Genomic DNA, 19,583 nt, shown 5'->3' with positions numbered 1-19,583 from the left:
GTGCATCTCGACCCCACGCCCCTTCGCCTGGTCACCGCCCACCACTGCAGACGCACCCCCGCCCCCCTCAACCTGCCCTTGCAGACGCACCCCGAGCCATCAACGCAACGAAGCCCACAGTTGCACCTTTGGCAACTTCCCACGATGCCCAGTCCCCATTTTAAAAAGCACAAGTGAACCTCACCATCGTCACTTCGGCCTGGCAGAGGGGGCCCGTTAATGAGATGCTTACGCTGTTACTGTACAATTTTCATGCTCATGCTGCCGCGTGGCATGAACAACACTCACGCCGCCGATCGAGGTGCCGGAATATGGCATCCACTGGACACCCGGCGCAGACCTGGATTTTTGGTCGACTCGCTTTCTCTGTCAGATCATAGTTCCAGTATAGGCCGGAGAATTCCAGTATAGGCCGGAGAACCCCACCAAGTATTCCCGCCAGTACTCGTACGATCCGCACTTCCATTGGAGGTGCTTTCATTGGAGGTGCTTTCAATAAGCGAGTCAACACTCCGCCGGTGGGAATGGAGAGCAATTCCCAGCCCTGGGGCATGGATATCACTGGGACTGGAGTGAACACGCAGAAACACGACGAGCCTGACAACTGGAGCGGATTATAAGCGCTCCACTTATCACACATTTCACTGCGCCGACAAAAATGGCTCACAGAAGATCTACCGCCCGAACTCAGGAGTCTGAGGTGGACCATGAAGCAAGAGGAGGGACACCCTCTTGCCCAGGGTGGGCCGCAGAAAAGCCCTTTCTCCTGAGCAATGCCTGGGAGGAGATGGCACAGGCAGTCAGTGCTGCCAGTCTCACCAGGCGAGACAGCTGGTGATCCTGAGGAGTGGGGCTCACTGCTGAGGCCTCTGTCCGAGCTGGAGAGAATCAGAGAGGGTTCCAAAGGCCACAGTTTAGATGTCCTTTGGTTGGGGTAAACTCTGCTAATCCCCTGCTTCCTCTGCAGCGGGGGGCAATGCTTCCCCTTGATAGAATCAGAGAATTTACAGTGCAGGAGGCCATTCAGCCCATCAAGTCTGCACCCACCCTTGGAAAGAGCACCCTGTCTGGTCTTCCCCCATCACCCCCGGCACACAGTCCTCAATCTGCCTCAAAGATCTTGCCAACAGTTTGGCATCTACATTTAGCAGTGATATCGGGCAGTAGGACACACACAACTCAGGGTGTTTATCCTTCTACAAAATTAAGGATATCGAAGCCTGTGATAATGTATGTTCCCCCCCTGTCCCTTGCCCCGTTTTATGCCTTTACTGGCAGAGGCCCCACCACAGATTCCCAGAGAACGTCTTGTAGAATTACACCACCAAGAACCCATCTGGGCCCAGGGCCTTCCCTGCCTGCATCGCCCCCATACCCTCCACCAATCCATGGGGGCACCGAGTCCCTCTACCAGATCCTGCTCCACATTGGGGAACTTCAACCGATCTAGGAATCGCTGCATTTCAGCACCCCCCCCCCCCCCCCCCCGGGGGGCTCCGATGCATAGAACCCCTTATAAAATTCCTCGAAGGCCCCATTCACTCCCACCAGGTCCAGCACCAGTCTTCCCCTCCCATCTTTCCGATCTCCCTTGCAGCCTCGTACTTAGAGTTGGTGAGCCAACATCCTTCTCCCCATACTCATACACTGCCCCCTGGCCCTCCGCAACTGCCTCACCGCCTTCCCCGTCTACACCAGCCCAACCGCCATCTGGAGCCTCTGTCGCTACTTCAACTGCTGTTCCTTCCGCTCCCCCACCGCCCCCTCCACTTTCTGGATCGCCTGGCTTTGGGTCTCCAGCCTTTGCACCACCAGATCGATCCCCACTTTTAGAGGTTCCACCACCTTGACCAGGTCCTCCTTGGCTTCCCTCTGCTGCTGGCTAAACTTGTTGAGGAATTCAACCAGCTGCTCTATTGACCATAAGGCTGGTAGAGTCGACCGTTTACCCTTGGCCATCTTCCTCGTGTCACACAAAAAGAGGATCTTGCTCCAGCATCTCCTTCCTTCTCAACCACTTCTGGTCCACGAATCCACCCATTGACTCCACCAGTCGAGTATAACCTTCCTCAACCACAACATCCGCCCAGTACACGGGGAAAAGGACCGAAAAAAAGACACCTCGAGCGGGCGCTGCCAAATGTGGAAGTCTGGCCAAAGTCCTAGCCAGGTGACTGGAGAACTGCGTATAAGAGGTGCTTGCAGAGGATCAGATGGGCTTTGTTAAGGGTAGGCAGCTAACATCAAAAATCAGGCGCCTGCTAAACATTGTAATGACCACATCCAGGGAGAGAACATTGGGTGATCGTCTCCCTGGACACAGAAAAGGCCTTTGACAGAATCTACTAGAAGCACCTTACTGTCACTGAGGTACTGGGTAGTTTGGGCTCTGGACAGGGTTCACGGCATGGGCAAAACTTCTATACAGTGTTCCCATGGCAAGCGTGCAGACGAACACCACCAGCTTTAAATACTTCCAGCTGCACAGGGGCACAAGGCAGGGATGCTTGCCGTCCCAGCTTGCATTCTCACTGGCAATTGAGCAACTGGTGATCGCACAGAGCAGTGAAAAACTGGAAGGGGATCTGGAGGGGAGTCAGAGAGCACAGAGTGTCACTCTATGCGGATGACCTGCTCTTCTACATCGCAGACCCCCAAAGCAGAATGGAAGGGATCATGGTGCTCCTGGAAGAGTTTGGAGCCTTCTCTCGGGCTACTAACTCACCCTGAACAAAAGTGAAATCTTCCCGATGAACTTGCAAAGGTGAGGGACAGAGCTAGAGGGACTACCGTTCAAACGAGACCGAAACAAATTGCGCTACCTGCGAACACGGATCCACAAATGGAAATGAAAAATGGGACACAGGTGGCACAGTGGTTAGCATTATTGCTTCACAGCGCCAGGGTCCCAGGTTCAATTCCTGCCTTGGGGCACCATCTGTGCAGAGTCTACATGTTCTCCTGGTGTCTGCGTGGGTTTCTTCTGGTTTCCTCCCACAAGTCCCGAAAGACATAGAACATAGAAAAATACAGCACAGAACAGGCCCTTCGGCCCACGATGTTGTGCCGAACCTTTGTCCTAGATTAATCATAGATTATCATTGAATTTACAGTGCAGAAGGAGGCCATTCGGCCCATTGAATCTGCACCGGCTCCCGGAAAGAGCACCCTACCCAAGGTCAACACCTCCACCCAACACTAAGGGCAATTTTGGACATTAAGGGCAATTTATCATGGCCAATCCACTTAACCTGCACACCTTTGGACTGTGGGAGGAAACCGGAGCACCCGGAGGAAACCCACGCAGACACGGGGAGGACGTGCAGACTCCGCACAGACAGTGACCCAAGCCGGAATCGAACCTGGGACCCTGGAGCTGTGAAGCAATTGTGCTATCCACAATGCTACTGTGCTGCCCTTAAGAACAAATAAATCTACACTATATCATTCTACCGTAATCCATGTACCTATCCAATAGCTGCTTGAAGGTCCCTAATGTTTCCGACTCAACTACTTCCACAGGCAGTGCATTCCATGCCCCCACTACTCTCTGGGTAAAGAATCTACCTCTGACATCCCCCCTATATCTTCCACCTTAAATCTATGTCCCCTTGTAATGGTTTGTTCCACCCGGGGAAAAAGTCTGACTGTCTACTCTATCTATTCCCCTGATCATCTTATAAACCTCTTCCCCTGATCATCTTATAAACCTCTATCAAGTCTCCCCTCATCCTTCTCCATTCTAATGAGAAAAGGCCTAGCACCCTCAACCTTTCGTCGTAAGGCTTACTCCCCATTCCAGGCAACATCCTGGTATCATCGAGTCACTAAATTTGCAAAACTCTGGGAGGCGCTTGAGGGTCGTAACAAACTGAACAATGCTTTACCCTTCTCGCTGTTTCCTTTGGTGCAATCGAACCCCTCCACAATAATTAATGGCTTTGGTGCATGATGGTTTTCTAATAGTTTAACCAATTCTTGATAAGTTGTCACCGGGTTTCTTGCAGTGGACAAAACCTCTGAGCAAATTAAAAGTTTTGCTTCCAATTGTACAAAGAAAAACAGGGACCTGAATATCTTCTGAAATGTTATTGGTCAATATATAATAGTGGAATCGCTCTGCATTGTGATTCCAGTTTTCTGAGTCTTCCTCAAATGGACTCATGTTGCCAAATTCTCCCACCATTTTCCAGCTATATCGAAATGCTCTTGCAACTTCCCTTGTATAAAGGGACATGGATCGGATGGATCAGAAGGTACTTTTCCCCAGGGTAGAGTGGCCAATAACCCAGGGCACAGATTTAAGGTAAGGGGCAGGAGGTTTAGAGGGGATGTGAGGGAAAACCTTTTCACCCAGAGGCTGGTGGGAGTCTGGAACTCGCTGCCTGAAAGGGTGGTGGAGGCGGAACCCTCACAACATTTATGAAGTATTTAGATAAGACCATAAGACATAGGAGGAGAATTAGGCCACTCGGCTCATCGAGTCTGCTCCGCCATTCAATCATGGCTGATATGTTTCTCATCCCCATTCTCCTGCCTTCTCCCCATAACCCCTGATCCCCTTATTAATCAAGAACCTATCCATCTCTGTCTAAAAGACACTGTGACTTGGCCTCCACAGCCTTCTGCGGCAAAGAGTTCCACAGATTCATCACTCTCTGCCCGAAGAAATTCCTTCTCATCTCAGTTTTAAAGGATCGTCCTTTCAGTCTGAGGCTGTGGCCTCAGGTTCTAGTTTTTCCTACCAGAGGAAACATCCTCTCCACGTCCACTCTATCCAGGCCTCTCAGTGTCCTGATGAGCACTTGAAATGCCAAGACATACAAGGCTAATGGGCCAAGTGCCGGAAAATGGGATTAGAGTGGATATGTGCTTGATGGCTGGCGTGGACGCAATAGGCCAAAAAGCCTCTTTCCATGCTGTACGACTCTATGACTCTAAATGGTCCATTTTAAATATTATCGAACATGAAATACTCCTTCACTCCTCCCTTGACAATTAGACAGAGGTTTTTGGGTTAACAAGGATAACAAAGTACATCTTAATCTACAATGGTCTCATTAACACAGTCTCCCTTTTTAAACACACAAAAAGACTGGTCAAATACACTCTCCACTCGGAGCCCAAGTAAATGTTTGAGGATGTCTCCTCAAGAGTTCCACCAGATGTTTGTCACATGAGTTTCCAAAACTCCACTCCCAAAAACATGTTTTAAAATCTTCTCTCATAGTTTTGCTTTCCCTTAGTAGTTTGCATTCTGAAATCCAGATCAGGTTTTCCAAATAACACTTTTAAACAAAGCTTCCGCTCCACTTTTAACAGCGACTCCAGTCCAGGATCTTAAACCTTTAGGATGTCTTTGCCTTGACTGCTGTGCAAGTTGTTCACAGTTGCTTTAACTCTCGATTCCCAGATTGTATTAAAATGGCGTCAGACGTTTGATTTACTTTTGACGGCTGCTGTCCTACTTTAAATCTGGTTATTACAATTGTCTCTTTCAGTCAGAACACTTGGTTTACTCTTTCTTGAATTCATCTGAACAATACATTGGTCTCTGTTCAGTTAACTCCAGTCATCTTGAACATTCCTTCAGTCCCAAATCTATAGTTATCTGGACTGTAACTTGTACATTAGGCAGCCTGCCTCTTTGCAGCTCCCAGCCTGTCCAGTCTTTCTTCTGGTAGAGTTGAGTTGTGAGGTACAGTCTGCAACATCCTGTCTCAAACTGCTCTGGCTTCCAGTTAAAACAAAGAAAGGAAAGCCCTTCCTTCTTGAAACTGACTCCCTGTTGCTAAGCAACAACTTACTTCTATTTATTATTCACTGTAATCCTCTCTAAGCACAGTAGAGACACGGTTGGAACTGAACCAACCCCCACAATAAACCAAGCCCACATAAATCTGTACCTAATTTCTAATGTTTACCAATACAAATATAAGTCCCTTAAAACTATTTTACTTTACTAACACATTCTCCTACCACCTATCTCACCAAATTGCCACCTCTTCCACCTCACCCAGCTGCCACCCCATCCACATATCACCTCATTAACCTCCCACCCAGCAGCACAATGGCGCAGTGGTTAGCACTGTTACCTCACGGCGACGAGGTCCCAGGCTCGATCACGGCTCTGGGTCGCCGTCCGCGCGGAGCCCGCACACCCTCCCTGTGTCTGCGTGGGCTTCGCCCCCACATCCCAAAGATGTGCAGGGTAGGCGGATTGGCCACACTAAATTGCCCCTTAATTGGAGAAAATGAATTGGGTACACTAAATTTTTTTTTTTTTTTTTTTTAAACTACCACCCAACTATCTTCCATCTCCGATTGGCGGAGCAGATATTCAATGGGCAGAATGGTCTAATTCTGTTCCTATGTCTTCTGGGCACCCAAACTAGCTCTCACCTCACCCACCTACACATTCACGGATTCACCAACATTGGTTTTATTAACATTCAAACTGGGTCTTAAAACTTACATTTCGGCTGTTAGGTAAATTAGACATTCTGAATTCTCCCTCTGTGCACCCGAACAGGTGCTAGAATGTGGCGACTGGGATAGCTTCATTGCAGTGTTAGCGTAACGCAAGTCTACTCGTGACAATAAAGACTATTATTGACAAGTCTGCTGGAAGAAGTAAAGAAGGACCTGCAGAGGTGAGACACATTTCCACTCCCCCTGGAGGGCCCTGGCCCTCCCATACCTGCAGTGGGCAGCCATGGCAGAAAGAGTGAGGGAATGGGAAAAGGAACCAGGAATAGAATTGGTAAGAATGGAGGAGGAGGTCCTGTATAGGGATGTCCGCCGGGCCCTGGCTACAGCAGCGCTCCCATCCCCACCAGTCAAGCACTCAACAAGCCCAATGGGCAACAGCCATGCTCCAGACATAGGACCAGCACCAGCCAAGTCAACTCTTTGGGCTGACCAAATGTCCACTATGGCCCCATCTGCACAATCACAGGTTTGCACCAGCCACAATGGACTCCACCTTTAAAACGTGGAGGCAGGACCGGGGAAAGGGGAAGGCGACGCTGACAGTTAGTGACTTCTACACAGACAATAGACTGAAAGCTAGAAGAAAGTATGGAGAGGCTTCAACTGACCAGGGGGAAACAGTTATCACACATGCAAGTCAAAAAACTTCCTGTCAGGAAACACCGGCATACCCACGGACACCAGGATACTCATTAATACTGGAACTATTGGACGAGGTGACTTGGGGTTTGGGAAACTGGGAAAGGCATGCTCCCCACTGGACGAGACAAGGGAAAAATGGGAGGAAGAGCTTGGGATTGAAATAGGATGGAGGCTCTGGAGGGAAGCACTGAACAGGGTCAAGTCCATCTCCACGTGCAAGGCTAAGCCTAATGCAGCTAAAGGTGGTATACAGAGCGCACCTAACCAGAACCCAAACGAGCAGGTTCTTCTCAGAGGTGAAGGACAAATGTGAATGTTGCCAGGGAGGCCCAATCAACCACACCCACATATTCTGGGTTGCTCCAGGCGTGTCAGCTTCTGGGCAGCCTTCTTCAAGGCAATGTCCAAGGCTGTGGGGGTGAGGATAGAGCAGTGCCCAAAAGTGACAGTCTTCAGGGTATCAGACCAGCCATCACTCTTTGTGGGTAGATGGGCCGACGCCCTTGCCTCCTTAATCAACCGAAGAATCCTGTTCGGCTGGCGATAAGCGGCACCACCTAAAGCAGCAGACTGGTTGGCCGACCGGTCAGAATTTCTCCAAATGGAGAAAATCAAATTTGCCATCTGGAGGTCAGATGAGGGGTTCCACAAGATGTGGAAGCCATTCGCCAAACTGTCCCAGGACCTGTTTGCAGCCAACAGCCAATAGAGGGGAGGGGAGGGGGAAGAACGGGAGACCACCTCCCCCCCCACACAGAGAGACCATAAGCACGAACGAAAAAGGAAGGAGGGGGGGGGGGTGGAAAAATAAGGGTGCCAACTGCCCCAGAGAGAAAATTTGTAAATTTGTGCAGTAGACTACATAGATTTATCATGTGCCACTATGCAACCTCACTACGTATGAAAATGAACAAACAATAAAACACATGTTAAAGTCCACCAAACACTGCTAGAGCACCATCATCTCCCACAGGTAATAGAAACCCAAAAACACGCTCAGAATATTCAGGGCAGGCAGCATCTGTGTTCTGGTGAAAGGCCATAGACTGGAAATGTTACCTTTTTCTTTTTCTCCACTGACCTGCCTCCAGCAGTTAGCTTTTATTTCATATTTCCAGCACCCCGGTATTTTGCTTCCGAATTCCCACAGGTTGGGCGCGATTCTCCGCTCCCGCAACTAAGTGCCCACGCCGTCGTGAACGCAGTCGAGTTTCACGACGGCGCGAAACGGCCCCGATCGCGATAGATTCAGGGTTAGGAAAATGGGCTAGGAGAGGGGCCGCGAGGAACTCGGGGTGCATGTCGCGAAAGCAGCATCGTAAGCGCGCGATGCCCGAATGAAGCGGCGCTGCGCCATAAATGGCGTGATCCGCGCACGGAAAGACCCAGGAGGAGGAGGAGAAATGGCGGAGCCCTGACGAGCCGCACCGCGGTTCCGGGACACGGACCTGGACACCCTCCTCGATGAGGTTGAAAACCGAAGGGACACCCTCTGCCCAAGACATGGGCATCGCCAGCCGTCCAGCACGGTGAGGCGCGGTTGGCGTGAAGTTGGCACAGCTGTGAGTGCTGTGGGGCACACCCCCCGGTCCGGGGAGCAGTGTCGGAAGAAGCTGCACAACCTCACTCAGGCTGCCAGGGTAAGTGCCATGAGGGCGCACACTGGTCACAACCAGCCAACCCACCCCCCCCGGCGGGCACGAGGGAAGTGGGGTGGGGGGGGGGGGGGGGGGGGGGTGTTCAGGGTGCACAACGTTGTAGTCACCCACATGAGCACTAGGACCCCCCTTGGAGAGATGCCATGGCGTGGCTCCAACTGTCTCCCCGACCAGCATTAATATAGCCTATATCTGCACGCCCTGATGATACCCGCCTAATCGTGATGCTTTATCCAACCACCGCCCCCCAAGACAAGACAGCTCATAACCAATGTGAGCGTATGAGAACCGGAGGGGGTTCTCCTGGGCTGCACCCTCTAAACGTTCGCGAGCAGAGGGCTCTGGACCTCGCTGGGGGATCCGCCACCCGGGAGGTCGCGACATGTCAGGGAGGCGCAGAAGCAAGTGAGACAACCCTGCATGTCCTCACCTCCCCCCCCTCACCAGTCATCGCCCCCTTCACACTCAGGCCACTGCACACTCGATCCCCTCTTCTTTTCTTTCCCCCCCCCCCCCCCCCATACGCTGCCCCCACCACCCCCATACACACGGCCCAGCGTGGCTAACAAACCCCGTATCGTTGTGTTCCCCAGGGCCAGCCGCCGACCGTCCAGGGTCGTCTCGGCCAAGACACAGCCGACCATCTCCAACCTCAAGCGCACCCAGGGACGCACGCCAGAGGGTGGCAGTCGGTCGGACAGGAGGGCCATCCTCTCAGAATGGGACGCTGAGAATGGGACGCTGGACGTGAACGCACATACGATGGACAGAGACAATACAGTGACGATGACGCACAGAGAACGGCCACACAGTCCACCGAATCACCTGGAGGGCAACACGACATGGGCCGCATGCACCTTGCGCCGGGCCATGACGGGGACCAGTACCCACCAGACATCCTAACGGACGATGACCTCGAGTTAGCGGCACTGATGTCTCCCACACCATCCACCATCGCAGAGACACTCGGCTCCCGGGTCAGGGTCTGGTGCGCACCCCACATCTGACCCGGTACAGCAGGTGGAGTATGGAGCAGCCGAGGGGCTGGACGGTCAGAGGGCAGCCCAGGCCCAACAAACAGCTGCCGCCCAGACGCTTCCCGGGTTCCTGGATGTACGTGACCCACCCAGACAACCGGGAACTGAATAACGGGATGAAGGCCATCTTCCAGGACCTGCACACGCAGTTGGAAGAGTCCATTCGCATCCAGGAGCAGAGAGTGGTGCCGCTCATCGCAGCCACCCAGGCCGACACTGCACGGGTGTCTGCGGTGGAGGCAATGGGTGAAACGGTTTTGGCCATGGGTCAGGTTCTGCAAGGCGTTGGGCTTCACGTGCACGCGTCACCCATGGCCCAGGAGAGGGCTGCCCTCTCACAGGTAGCCATGCGCCAGAGCCAACACGACATTGCCGCCGCTCTCCGGACCCTGGCTGAGTCTCACCATGCCATGGCCCGGTCCCAGCAGTCAGTCGAGGAGAGCATAGACCGCCTGGCACACGTGATGGATGGCGTAGCGCACTCACAGGTTGAGATAGCACAGTCCCTGGCAGGAATGTGGCACTCCCTGGGCTCCGTCTCTGCAAACATTCGGACCGTGGTCGATACCGCTGCAGGCCTCCAGGGCTGGCAGCGCCACGTGTCGGTGGTGAGACGGGGCAGGTCTCCGATCGTATCTCCGTCCCAGAGTGAGGCCCGGGGGCCACCGGGCTCCGAGTGAGCAAGTTGTTCTGGGGCCTGTCCCGGTACCTCCAGCAAGGGACGTCCCAGGACACACTGCCTCCCCCCGTTCCGTCCCTGGTGCATCTGGTGGGCAGCAGGCAGGACGGTAGCACCACGCCATCCAGTACGCCCGCCGAGCAGCCTGGCCCATCGAAGCCAGGCCGCCACAGGAAACGCGTGCCGAGGGGGAGCCATGTCACAGGGCGTGATTCTCAGCAGTCCACCTCCCCTCCTGTGTACCATCTGGGGTGTATGGTTCAGCTATAGCCATGAGTCAGACCTTGGCTGGCGAATCCGAGCTCACAGCTCATCGCAGAGCGGGCTGTCATCATTCAACAGGCGCTTACACAATCAATGTTGCGCAATCCCGTAGTGGCAAGGTGATGTGGAATTGGTGCCGTGAACGCGGTGCGGGGTGCTGTGTGGTGCCCGTGTGCAGGACTGACGGTGCAAGTGGAAGTGTTCAGCGAATCCCTCCCCCACAGTGCTTGAAACATGCGGCCACCAACGCGTCACGTGCCCACGGTCCTAGACGGTGCCGTCGTGCTGCCTCCTGGACGTAACCAGCACCCGGGCAGTGTTTGTGTCTTGCGCCCCTCCCCCCACCCTGATGCACGCGCTCTTCCTCAGTTTGCGTGAGCTCCGGTGCCGTCGGGTCCTCCCTCCGACTCCACCACCAGAGCATCTCCCCTCTGCATGGCAAAGTTGCGCAGCGCACAGCAGACCACAACTATGCAACCGATCCTGTCGGGCCGGTACTGCAGGGCCCGTGGCGCGGTCCAGGCATCGGAATCTCACCTTCAGCAGGCCGAAACACCGCTCCACCACACCCCTGGTTGCTGCATGGGCCTTGTTGTATAGGCTCTCCGCATTGGTCGGAGGCCTCCGTATTGGCGTCATCAGCCATGACCTCAACGGATAGCCCCTGTCGCCCAGCAACCAGCCCCTCAGCCGGGGGGCATCCATCGAACATTGCGGGGATGAACGACTGTGCCAGAATGTAGGCGACATGCACACTCGTGCATGATCTTCATGTGGGGGTCGCACACCACCTGAATGTTCATGGAGTATGCGCCCTTCCTGTTCATGAAGAACACTTCCCTGTTGTCTGCAGGTGGGCGCATGGGGACGTGCACACCATCGATGACACCTTGGACCATTGGTATCCCGGCCACCTTGGCGAATCCACGTGCCCATGCTTCCTTCTGTGCTTGGTCCTCGGGGAATTTAATGCACCTGTCCACGATGGCGTACAAGGAGTCGGTCACGGCCCTGATGCACCTGTGGACCGATGCCCGTGCGATCCCGGATAGGTCCCCACTCGGCGCCAGGAAGGAACCAGTAGCGTAAAGGTTTAGGGCCACCATCACCTTGACGGAGACTGGTATAGAGTGTCCTCCACCCGTTCCGAGTGGTGCGAGGTGCGCCACGAGGTGGCATACAAGTGTGACCATCTCCCTGCTGAACCGTAGTCTCCTCCTGCATGCAATGTCCGGTAGGGCCTCGAACAACATTGTCGCGGTACACCCTAGGCCTTGCTGGATGCCTGTGGGGCCCTGGCACCACCATCAGTGGATCCTCACTCTCTCCCTCCCTCCCCCCCACGCACTTGGATATCAGTGCCCTCTTCCTGTGCATTCCTCGCCTTCGGGGGGGGGGGGGGGGGGGTCAATGTTCCCCTCGGCATCCCCCTGGACATTCCGGGCCAAAGCGCCTGCGGCCTGCTCGGCGACGACGGGCCACTCCGCGGCCATCCCCTCTGCTGCAGCAGCCGCAGCATCTGCAGCCACTGTGGGCCGTCTTGAGTCTACGCTGCCGGATGGCCACCTGAAGAGCTGCGGGTCCAACCACGGCAGTGAACATCGCTGTCTGGTTGGCATACATGGGGACCTGCTGGAGGGTGGTGGGGGGGCAGAGAAACGACACATTACACGGAGGTTCCTCCACACCTCGCCAGCCGGGTTGCCTGGGATACCCGTGTGCCCCGGTGGCCTGGTCGCGCTGCAGATATGCAGCCAGCCTAACACCTGGTCACTGTCTGCGTCCAACGGTCAGTTCACACCGTCCTCCTCTCCAGTGTGCCAGTCACCTGTGCCCATCAGCCACACTGTTGCTAACTTTTGGTTGGTTCAATTGGTTCTGTTTTATAACCTTTGCTCAAGAGTCGCCAGGTATCTTTATACCGCCACGAGGTTCAAGTAAATGATCAATAAGTCATTACACCAATTGGTAAGATTCAAATCAAAGCACATTTATTGTACACATGCACAAACTCTACTTTCTAGGCTATTTCTATAACTAACAGGCCAATACTTAGCTTCGGACTGGCCCACCAGGTCAGGGGAACAAATGGCCTTTCGTTCGGGTTCTGAGTCTGCGGGATTCAAAAGCTGGTATGGACTGGTAGCTAGGAGCGCCTGTCTCGTAGCGAGCGTTGACTGGAGACTTACTTCTTTGGAGGCTGCCGGCCAGGTCACAGTCAACGGTTGCTTCGCGTTGCTGCGTGACCCTGTCAAGAAGGACTATGAACTTGGGGGCTTTACTTTATAGTCCCCAGGGGCTTCCCGCCCTTCGGGGCGGACCCCGTACTTGGTTTCAAGTGATTGGACTCCAATCACTTGGTTCGATTTCTCCAATGCTGGAGCTGTTCCCTGATCGTTGGGCGGTCTTTAAGTGTCCGTTAATCTCTTTGTCCTGCTGGAGCCGGGGAGTCCGGTTTGACTTTGTTTACCTTAAAATGTTTCGATTGTTCCCGGGGATCGCTCATTACTATGTAGATGGCTGCTACATTATTATGCAGATGGCTGCTTGTATCAATGCTGCCTGGGTTTCTGTAGAGTCTAATACACAGTAAACTTGCACCTGCTAGTTTTTGCCTGTGTTGGCTGAATTTCCCTTCAGTCTTTGCGGTTCTCCATTTTAAGTCGGGAAGTGGCCAACTCAGGTGGCGACAACACGACAACCTGCGGCTGTGTCCTCGTCACCGTCCTGCCATATCAGGGCGGCTGACAGGTGGCATCCGCGGATGGATGACACCCTCTACACTCTCCCTCCCACCTCCACTCCCTCCCTCACCCCCCCCTCCCATCTCCACACTTTCCCTCACCCCCCTCCCATCTCCCTCACCCCGGCCGCAGTGTTCTCGGGGAAGCCGACCCGGTCTGCAGGAGCTCCGGAACAGTCCGCTCACCGCTCGTCAGTCAGCACGACTGGCTGACAACTTTATTAACCAGGTGTGAACAGCGAAGGAGTGAACTGGGATCACGCCGTCGGGACTTAAGCCCATCCGGGCCGGAGAATAGCCGGGGAAGCAGAGAATCGCCATTTTGGGTGTCTCGGGCGATTCTCCGGCCTGCGCCACGTAGAACTCGACGGGGCAGATCTCGCCACTTGAGTGAATCGCGGGAGGGTGTCGGACTGGCATCGTGGGGATACATGGCACGCCAAGCAATTCTCCCAACCGGCGCAGCATCGGAGAATCGCGCCAGTTGTTTCTTCGATGCAGAGATTTACTGACATTGGAACCCACCTCAATACAACTCAGTTGAAACTTCACACCTCCTCATTCAGAATAGCAGCACATCAGTGTTAAATTATCCTCATTTGTGTGTTATCAGCCACAATTAAGCACCTGTTGAGTTTCTAATGACCAAATCATCAACAGAAATGCAAAAGATTTGCTGATCGCAACAGGAGGGGAGCAAAATGGATAGCAGCAGTGTCAGGGAGGTATAGACTGCTCAACAGAAGGTTCCCAACATGAGTGGCAGATAATGACTTAAAGGAAGAATGAGAAATTGGAGTATAATGGAAATCAAAAGACACAAACTGCCTTCTTAACCCCCTCTTCCCCACCCTCACCTCGAACAAGTTTCCAGAGCTCATGGATGTTGTGTGTTCATTAGGTCTCACAAAGAGATTCGGAGTCTTGCGTTAACGCAAGTGTTATTAACATATATCTGGGCACAAACATAAAAGGGTACAACCCATAAATACAGGGTACAACCCAAGAGCCTACACCATATTTGCCAGTCTCCCTCCAGTCCATAACTGATCCTAGTCTCAAATCAAGCGTCACTTTACATCAAACTATTGGTGGTAGTTTCCTGGTCCCATATTAACCCTGGATATGCCAGATACTAATTCTGCAATGGATTTCTTTGTTACAAAGATTAAGACCATCTGATCAGCTTCCCTTACTTCCCTCCCCTTGCCCACCAGACCAAACTTCCATTTAAAAGATCGCCCAGGCCCTCACGCACACATACATTTTTTTTTTTTTAAGTTACTCTCCTATCTCCCCTCATGCATTGTGAGCACATCTAGGAGAAGCACATCCTACTCCCTCGACTCTATTTCCACTGACTGACCAAGGTTAGTTGTTATTTAAATGGTCCTCTGTCCTCCCAAATCTTCACCACTCAAACACACTGCACCAGAAAAAATATTTGACCTTACCATTCTGCCTCATCTCCAACGCCCTTTCCGCTTTGGACATTTGTCACCTCCCAAATCCTTTCCCAGAAGTCACATGTTTTAATCTTTCAAATCAGATTTCTGCCCTGCACAAGTTATAAATGACATCCCATGTGACTATGACAAAAGTAAACTATCATTCCTCGTTCTCTGCAACCTTTGCCATGACTGGCCACACCATCCTCCTCCAATGCCTTTCCACCATTGTCTAGTTGGGTCGGACTGCATTCGCCTATTTTTATTCTCATTATAATCGTAGTTACGGAATAACCTGCAAAGGTTTCCCTTCCCATTTCATTACCTCTGGAATCCCCAAAGGATCCTCGGCCCACCCCCATTTTTCAATCAACATACTAACCCCAGCGACATAGTTCCGAAAATGCGCAAGCAGATACCATTCTATTTGACGCAGGTCTCAATTCATCCACCATTTCAAATTACCAGACTGCACGTCCAACAACATCTGGTATTGGATGAGCAGAAATGTCTGCTCGTAACTAAACATTGGGAAGGCTGAAGCCATCGTCCAGTCCCTCCTACAAAATTAATTCCTTAGCTACTGACTCCATACTCTCCATGGCAACAATCAATTAAATCATTCAATCCGTTTGCAATCTTAAAATGCCATATTTGATCTTGAGATGAACATCCCACCGACTGATTTCCAACACTAATAGTGCCCAAGTGTGTCCCTGCCTCAGCTCATCTGCTGTTAATTCCACACCCTTGTCAACGGTCCCTCTAGATTTGACCATTGCAATGTACTCCTGGCCGGCCTCCCATCTTCTACCCTCGCTCTGCTGCCCATCACCATTAACCAACATTAACTTGCTTAAGCACCAACTTGATTTTTTAAAAGTCCCATGATAATTGTGAAAACTCTCCTGCCTCACCCACTCCCCATCTCTATTTTTTTCAAAACCCACATACCTCGCAACATATCAGGACTTCAATTCTGGCCTCTTGGACACCCTCCCATTTTAAATTGTCCCAACTTTCGTGGCCATGAATCACAAAAAGTTGGTTTGCAAGTGCCTCCAGTTTAATTGAGGAATTAATTGAATTAACTCATTGCCTAACTTGATATTGGCAATAGCTCCCAGTGCTGATTTGAATGTAATAAAGGGTTGACCTGCATTTATATGGTGCTTTTCCACAAATACTGGATGTCTCAAAGCCCTTTACAGCCAATTAAGTGGTTTTGAAGTGTAGTCATTATTGCAATGTAGGAAACAAGCCAATTTTTGAACAGCAAACTCCTACGAACAGCAATGTGACAATAACCAAGTAATCGGTCTGTGTTGGTGATTTAAGGAAAAATTGTCCGACATCAGTAACTCCCCCAAAATAGTGCCAGGAGATATTCTTGTATTCACCCTTATTCGTGTATTCACCCCAACAGGCAGGACTCCGTTTAATCTCTCATGCAAGCGATGGCACCTCTAACAAGTGCTGGCAAGCCCCGACAGGGCACTTGTGACTCTCGAGGTGGGTACTCCCAACTGAGACATGGCTCCAAAGGTTGGGTGGGGTAACAAGGATGGGGCGCTCTTTCGAAGGGTCAGTCCCAGCTCCGTTGTCCGAATGGCCTCCTTCTACACAGAAGGGATTCGGTGATTCGGTTGATAGATCAAGATTCCCCACAAAGAGTATATACGTTGAAAGTTTGATGGACAATAAAACTAACAGTTTCAGTATCAGTAATAAAAGCAGCAAGCAGGTGTTTGAAACGCGGAGAATTTCTGGAAACAGAAACAGAGTTACCCTTTCAGACTGATCAGTTCTGGTAAAAAGGTCATCGACCTGGAGCATTAACTTTGTTGCCCTCTCCACAAATGCTGCCTGGTCGGCCAAACATTTCCAGCATCCACGGTTTCGTGTTTTTCACCTGCAATATAATCGGCCGCTCCCATTTCTGACAAGCTTAAAGTAGTTTCTCTCCCATTCTAAACACGGTGTGAAATACAGAGTGCCTGCGATATATGGATATTTGCAATAAAACAAAAACACATGGCAACTCAATTTAAAAACAAGCTAGCCTCAGACACCCTGGCATACTGCATAACAAGAGTAAGTTTCCTCAACAGGGTAAACATTTCTAACAATTGATAATTAATCAACATGGTTGTTCTAGTTATTGAAACAAATATTAAATTGAGAGATGGGTTTCAGAACCCACCTCCAGTCCCTTACAGCAACTTTTGAACGCACTAAAGGGGAGTATAATCTTACCTCAGTCAAAGGCATTTTCAATTTCAGCCTCTCCGCTGTTTGGCTCAACAGCTCAAAGGGAGCATAGATTTTAATAATTCGATACTTGTCTCCGGCTACTTTCTGCTTCGTCTCCGCCTCCTGATTCCATTCCTCTTTGGTTATGTTGAATTCTAAATGGAGCCCGGTGCCCTGCACCTCTTTCAGATAGTCCATCCTCTGTTTGGCATAAGGGTCACAGTCTGCAGCCTCACACTCATAGAGTAATACATAGTCGATAACTCGGATATTTTCCGTCATTTTCGTCCGTGCTGTTGGTGCCTCGAGAAGTTCAGCGCAGAATAAGCTTGAGCAAAGTGTCAGCCCGCACTCGACTGCCCTGTATTTGTACCACAGCAGCTCCCCAGTGCAATTCCCTGCCTATGTACTGTAAGGGGTTATCTCAAACGCATACATCCAAATTGAATTTCCACTGCTCTCTCGCCCCTTTAAATTGAAAGGGGGTTGCGACTCTTTTTTTGGGGGGGGACCAGAAACTATTTTTTGGGCTGATTGTTTTGTTTGTTCCTTTTCCCCCCACTTCCTGCTTGATTCAACCTCATCCTTCTATTGGCTCGTGAGGAGAGAAAAACACTTCTGCTCAGGTGTACTTACTGCCTGGTAAAACACCTATGGGGCACACCTGGGAATCGGTAAACTGGTTGAATGAACAGAAGCAACACTTACGTGAAAAGAAGGGTTGGGGTGAATTGAGTTTTGAATTACATAAGGCTGGGGGAGTGTACGGGGGTCTTAGATTTGGGGACCATTGTTGTTTCTCAGTTACATAAATGACCCACTCAAATACTAAGTCCAAAGTGGTCAAGTTTGCTGATTATGCGAGCAGGAAAGGGCAGCAGACACAGCTCAAGGTCCGTAGTGATTTGGACCAAGTAAGTATGCGGGCAGGTAAAAAGCAGGTTGGATTAAGTACAGACATAAGATAGAAAAATAAACACATATTATCCATTAATTATGCTGAAATAGCAATTGATGAAGTGACCTTAATCGTCTTGATTGCTAAATATGTCCAACCAGCAAACCAACTAAACTAACAGGATATAGCCAAGTAGTGAAATGTAGGTAGTCATCAAATTGTATAGTTCTCTGGTCCGAAAAGACCTGAATATTTACATCCAGCTCTGCTTACGGGGGGAACAATTCAACAGTGAACACAAGAGAGATCATTGAGCACTGGTCACAACGTAGACAAAAGTTAAATGTTTGATCCTTGGTGTTAGGGCCAGGGGTCCATGACATGAGGAATGACTGGAGATGCTTGGTCTTTTCACCATGAAGAGGGGCATGTCAGTGGTGATATCGCCTGGGCATCCATACCCCTGCTTCAAGAACACCTGAAAGCAAAATATAAAGATGGCAGATTTTGCCATTGACAATTGGGAGACAGTTAGATTATCATAGAATTTACAGTGCAGAAGGAGGCCACCCGGCCCATCGAGTCTGCACCGGCTCTTGGAAAGAGCACCCTATCCAAGGTCAACACCTCCACCCTATCCCCAAAACCCAGCATCCCCACCCTACACTAAGGGCAATTTATCACGGCCAATCCACCTAACCTGCACATCTTTGGACTGTGGGAGGAAACCGGAGCACCTGGAGGAAACCCACGCACACACTGGGAGGACGTGAAAACTCCGCACAGACAGTGACCCAAGCCAGAATCGAACCTGGGACCCTGGAGCTGTGAAGCAATTGTGCTATCCACAATGCTACCGTGCTGCCCTTGCATGGCTCTGACCTCTGGAGGCTGACCGTTTGGAGTAGCATTGGAAAAGGTGAGCAGAAACAAAAAGTTCAGCTGGCCGAGAAGAGGGTGCCAGAGGAAAAAAGAGGCCAGGGAATCATGCATCTTTTCAGCCTCGTCTTCCTCTCGAGCAAATAGGGCAAAAACTGCCATGCAGAGTGGGACTTCTGAGTCACACAAGATCATGTTTAACACAGAATTGACCAACACATGTATAAACCATTGTCTTGTAAGATGGAAGGCTGCCACAGGACGTAAGATAGTAAATTATATGGATATAATATACTTAGGTTGAGATTTCCTGTTTCACCCCCCCACCACCTCCCACCACCACCACCATGGTAGGTTTTCTGGCGACAGAGGCAATTCGCCATTGGCCTTTGGAGGGATGTTCCAGTCCTGCCAAAGTCAATGGCCATTTACTTTTTTTTTTGGAAAATATTTTATTGAACCATTTGTAATTTTCACAATTTAACATATTGACATTTCTAAAACAACTGCGCGTGTTGACGCACAAAATACCCCCTCAAATAACAAACCATAAGCCATGTACCCCACTTCTGCCACCCTATCCCCAATTA

The 19,583-nt window shown here is 51.1% G+C and overlaps 1 protein-coding gene across 2 annotated transcripts in view; it reads right to left on the bottom strand.

Annotated features, from left to right (window-relative positions):
• Positions 1-17,770, bottom strand: part of LOC140391875 (anoctamin-7-like) — a 147,856-nt gene extending 130,086 nt beyond the window's left edge. For both annotated transcript variants that reach the window (XM_072476866.1, XM_072476867.1), the window contains exon 1: positions 17,220-17,770. In XM_072476866.1, coding sequence (XP_072332967.1) covers positions 17,220-17,498 — 279 coding nt within the window. In that variant the 5' untranslated portion in view covers positions 17,499-17,770. The remainder of the gene's footprint in view (positions 1-17,219) is intronic.
• Between the last annotated feature and the right edge of the window lie 1,813 nt (positions 17,771-19,583).

Source organism: Scyliorhinus torazame, chromosome 15 (genome assembly GCF_047496885.1).
Source record: "Scyliorhinus torazame isolate Kashiwa2021f chromosome 15, sScyTor2.1, whole genome shotgun sequence".
Taxonomy (NCBI): domain Eukaryota; kingdom Metazoa; phylum Chordata; class Chondrichthyes; order Carcharhiniformes; family Scyliorhinidae; genus Scyliorhinus; species Scyliorhinus torazame.
The sequence above is the reverse complement of the archived record's forward strand: the minus strand, read 5'-3'. Positions and strand labels throughout refer to the sequence as shown.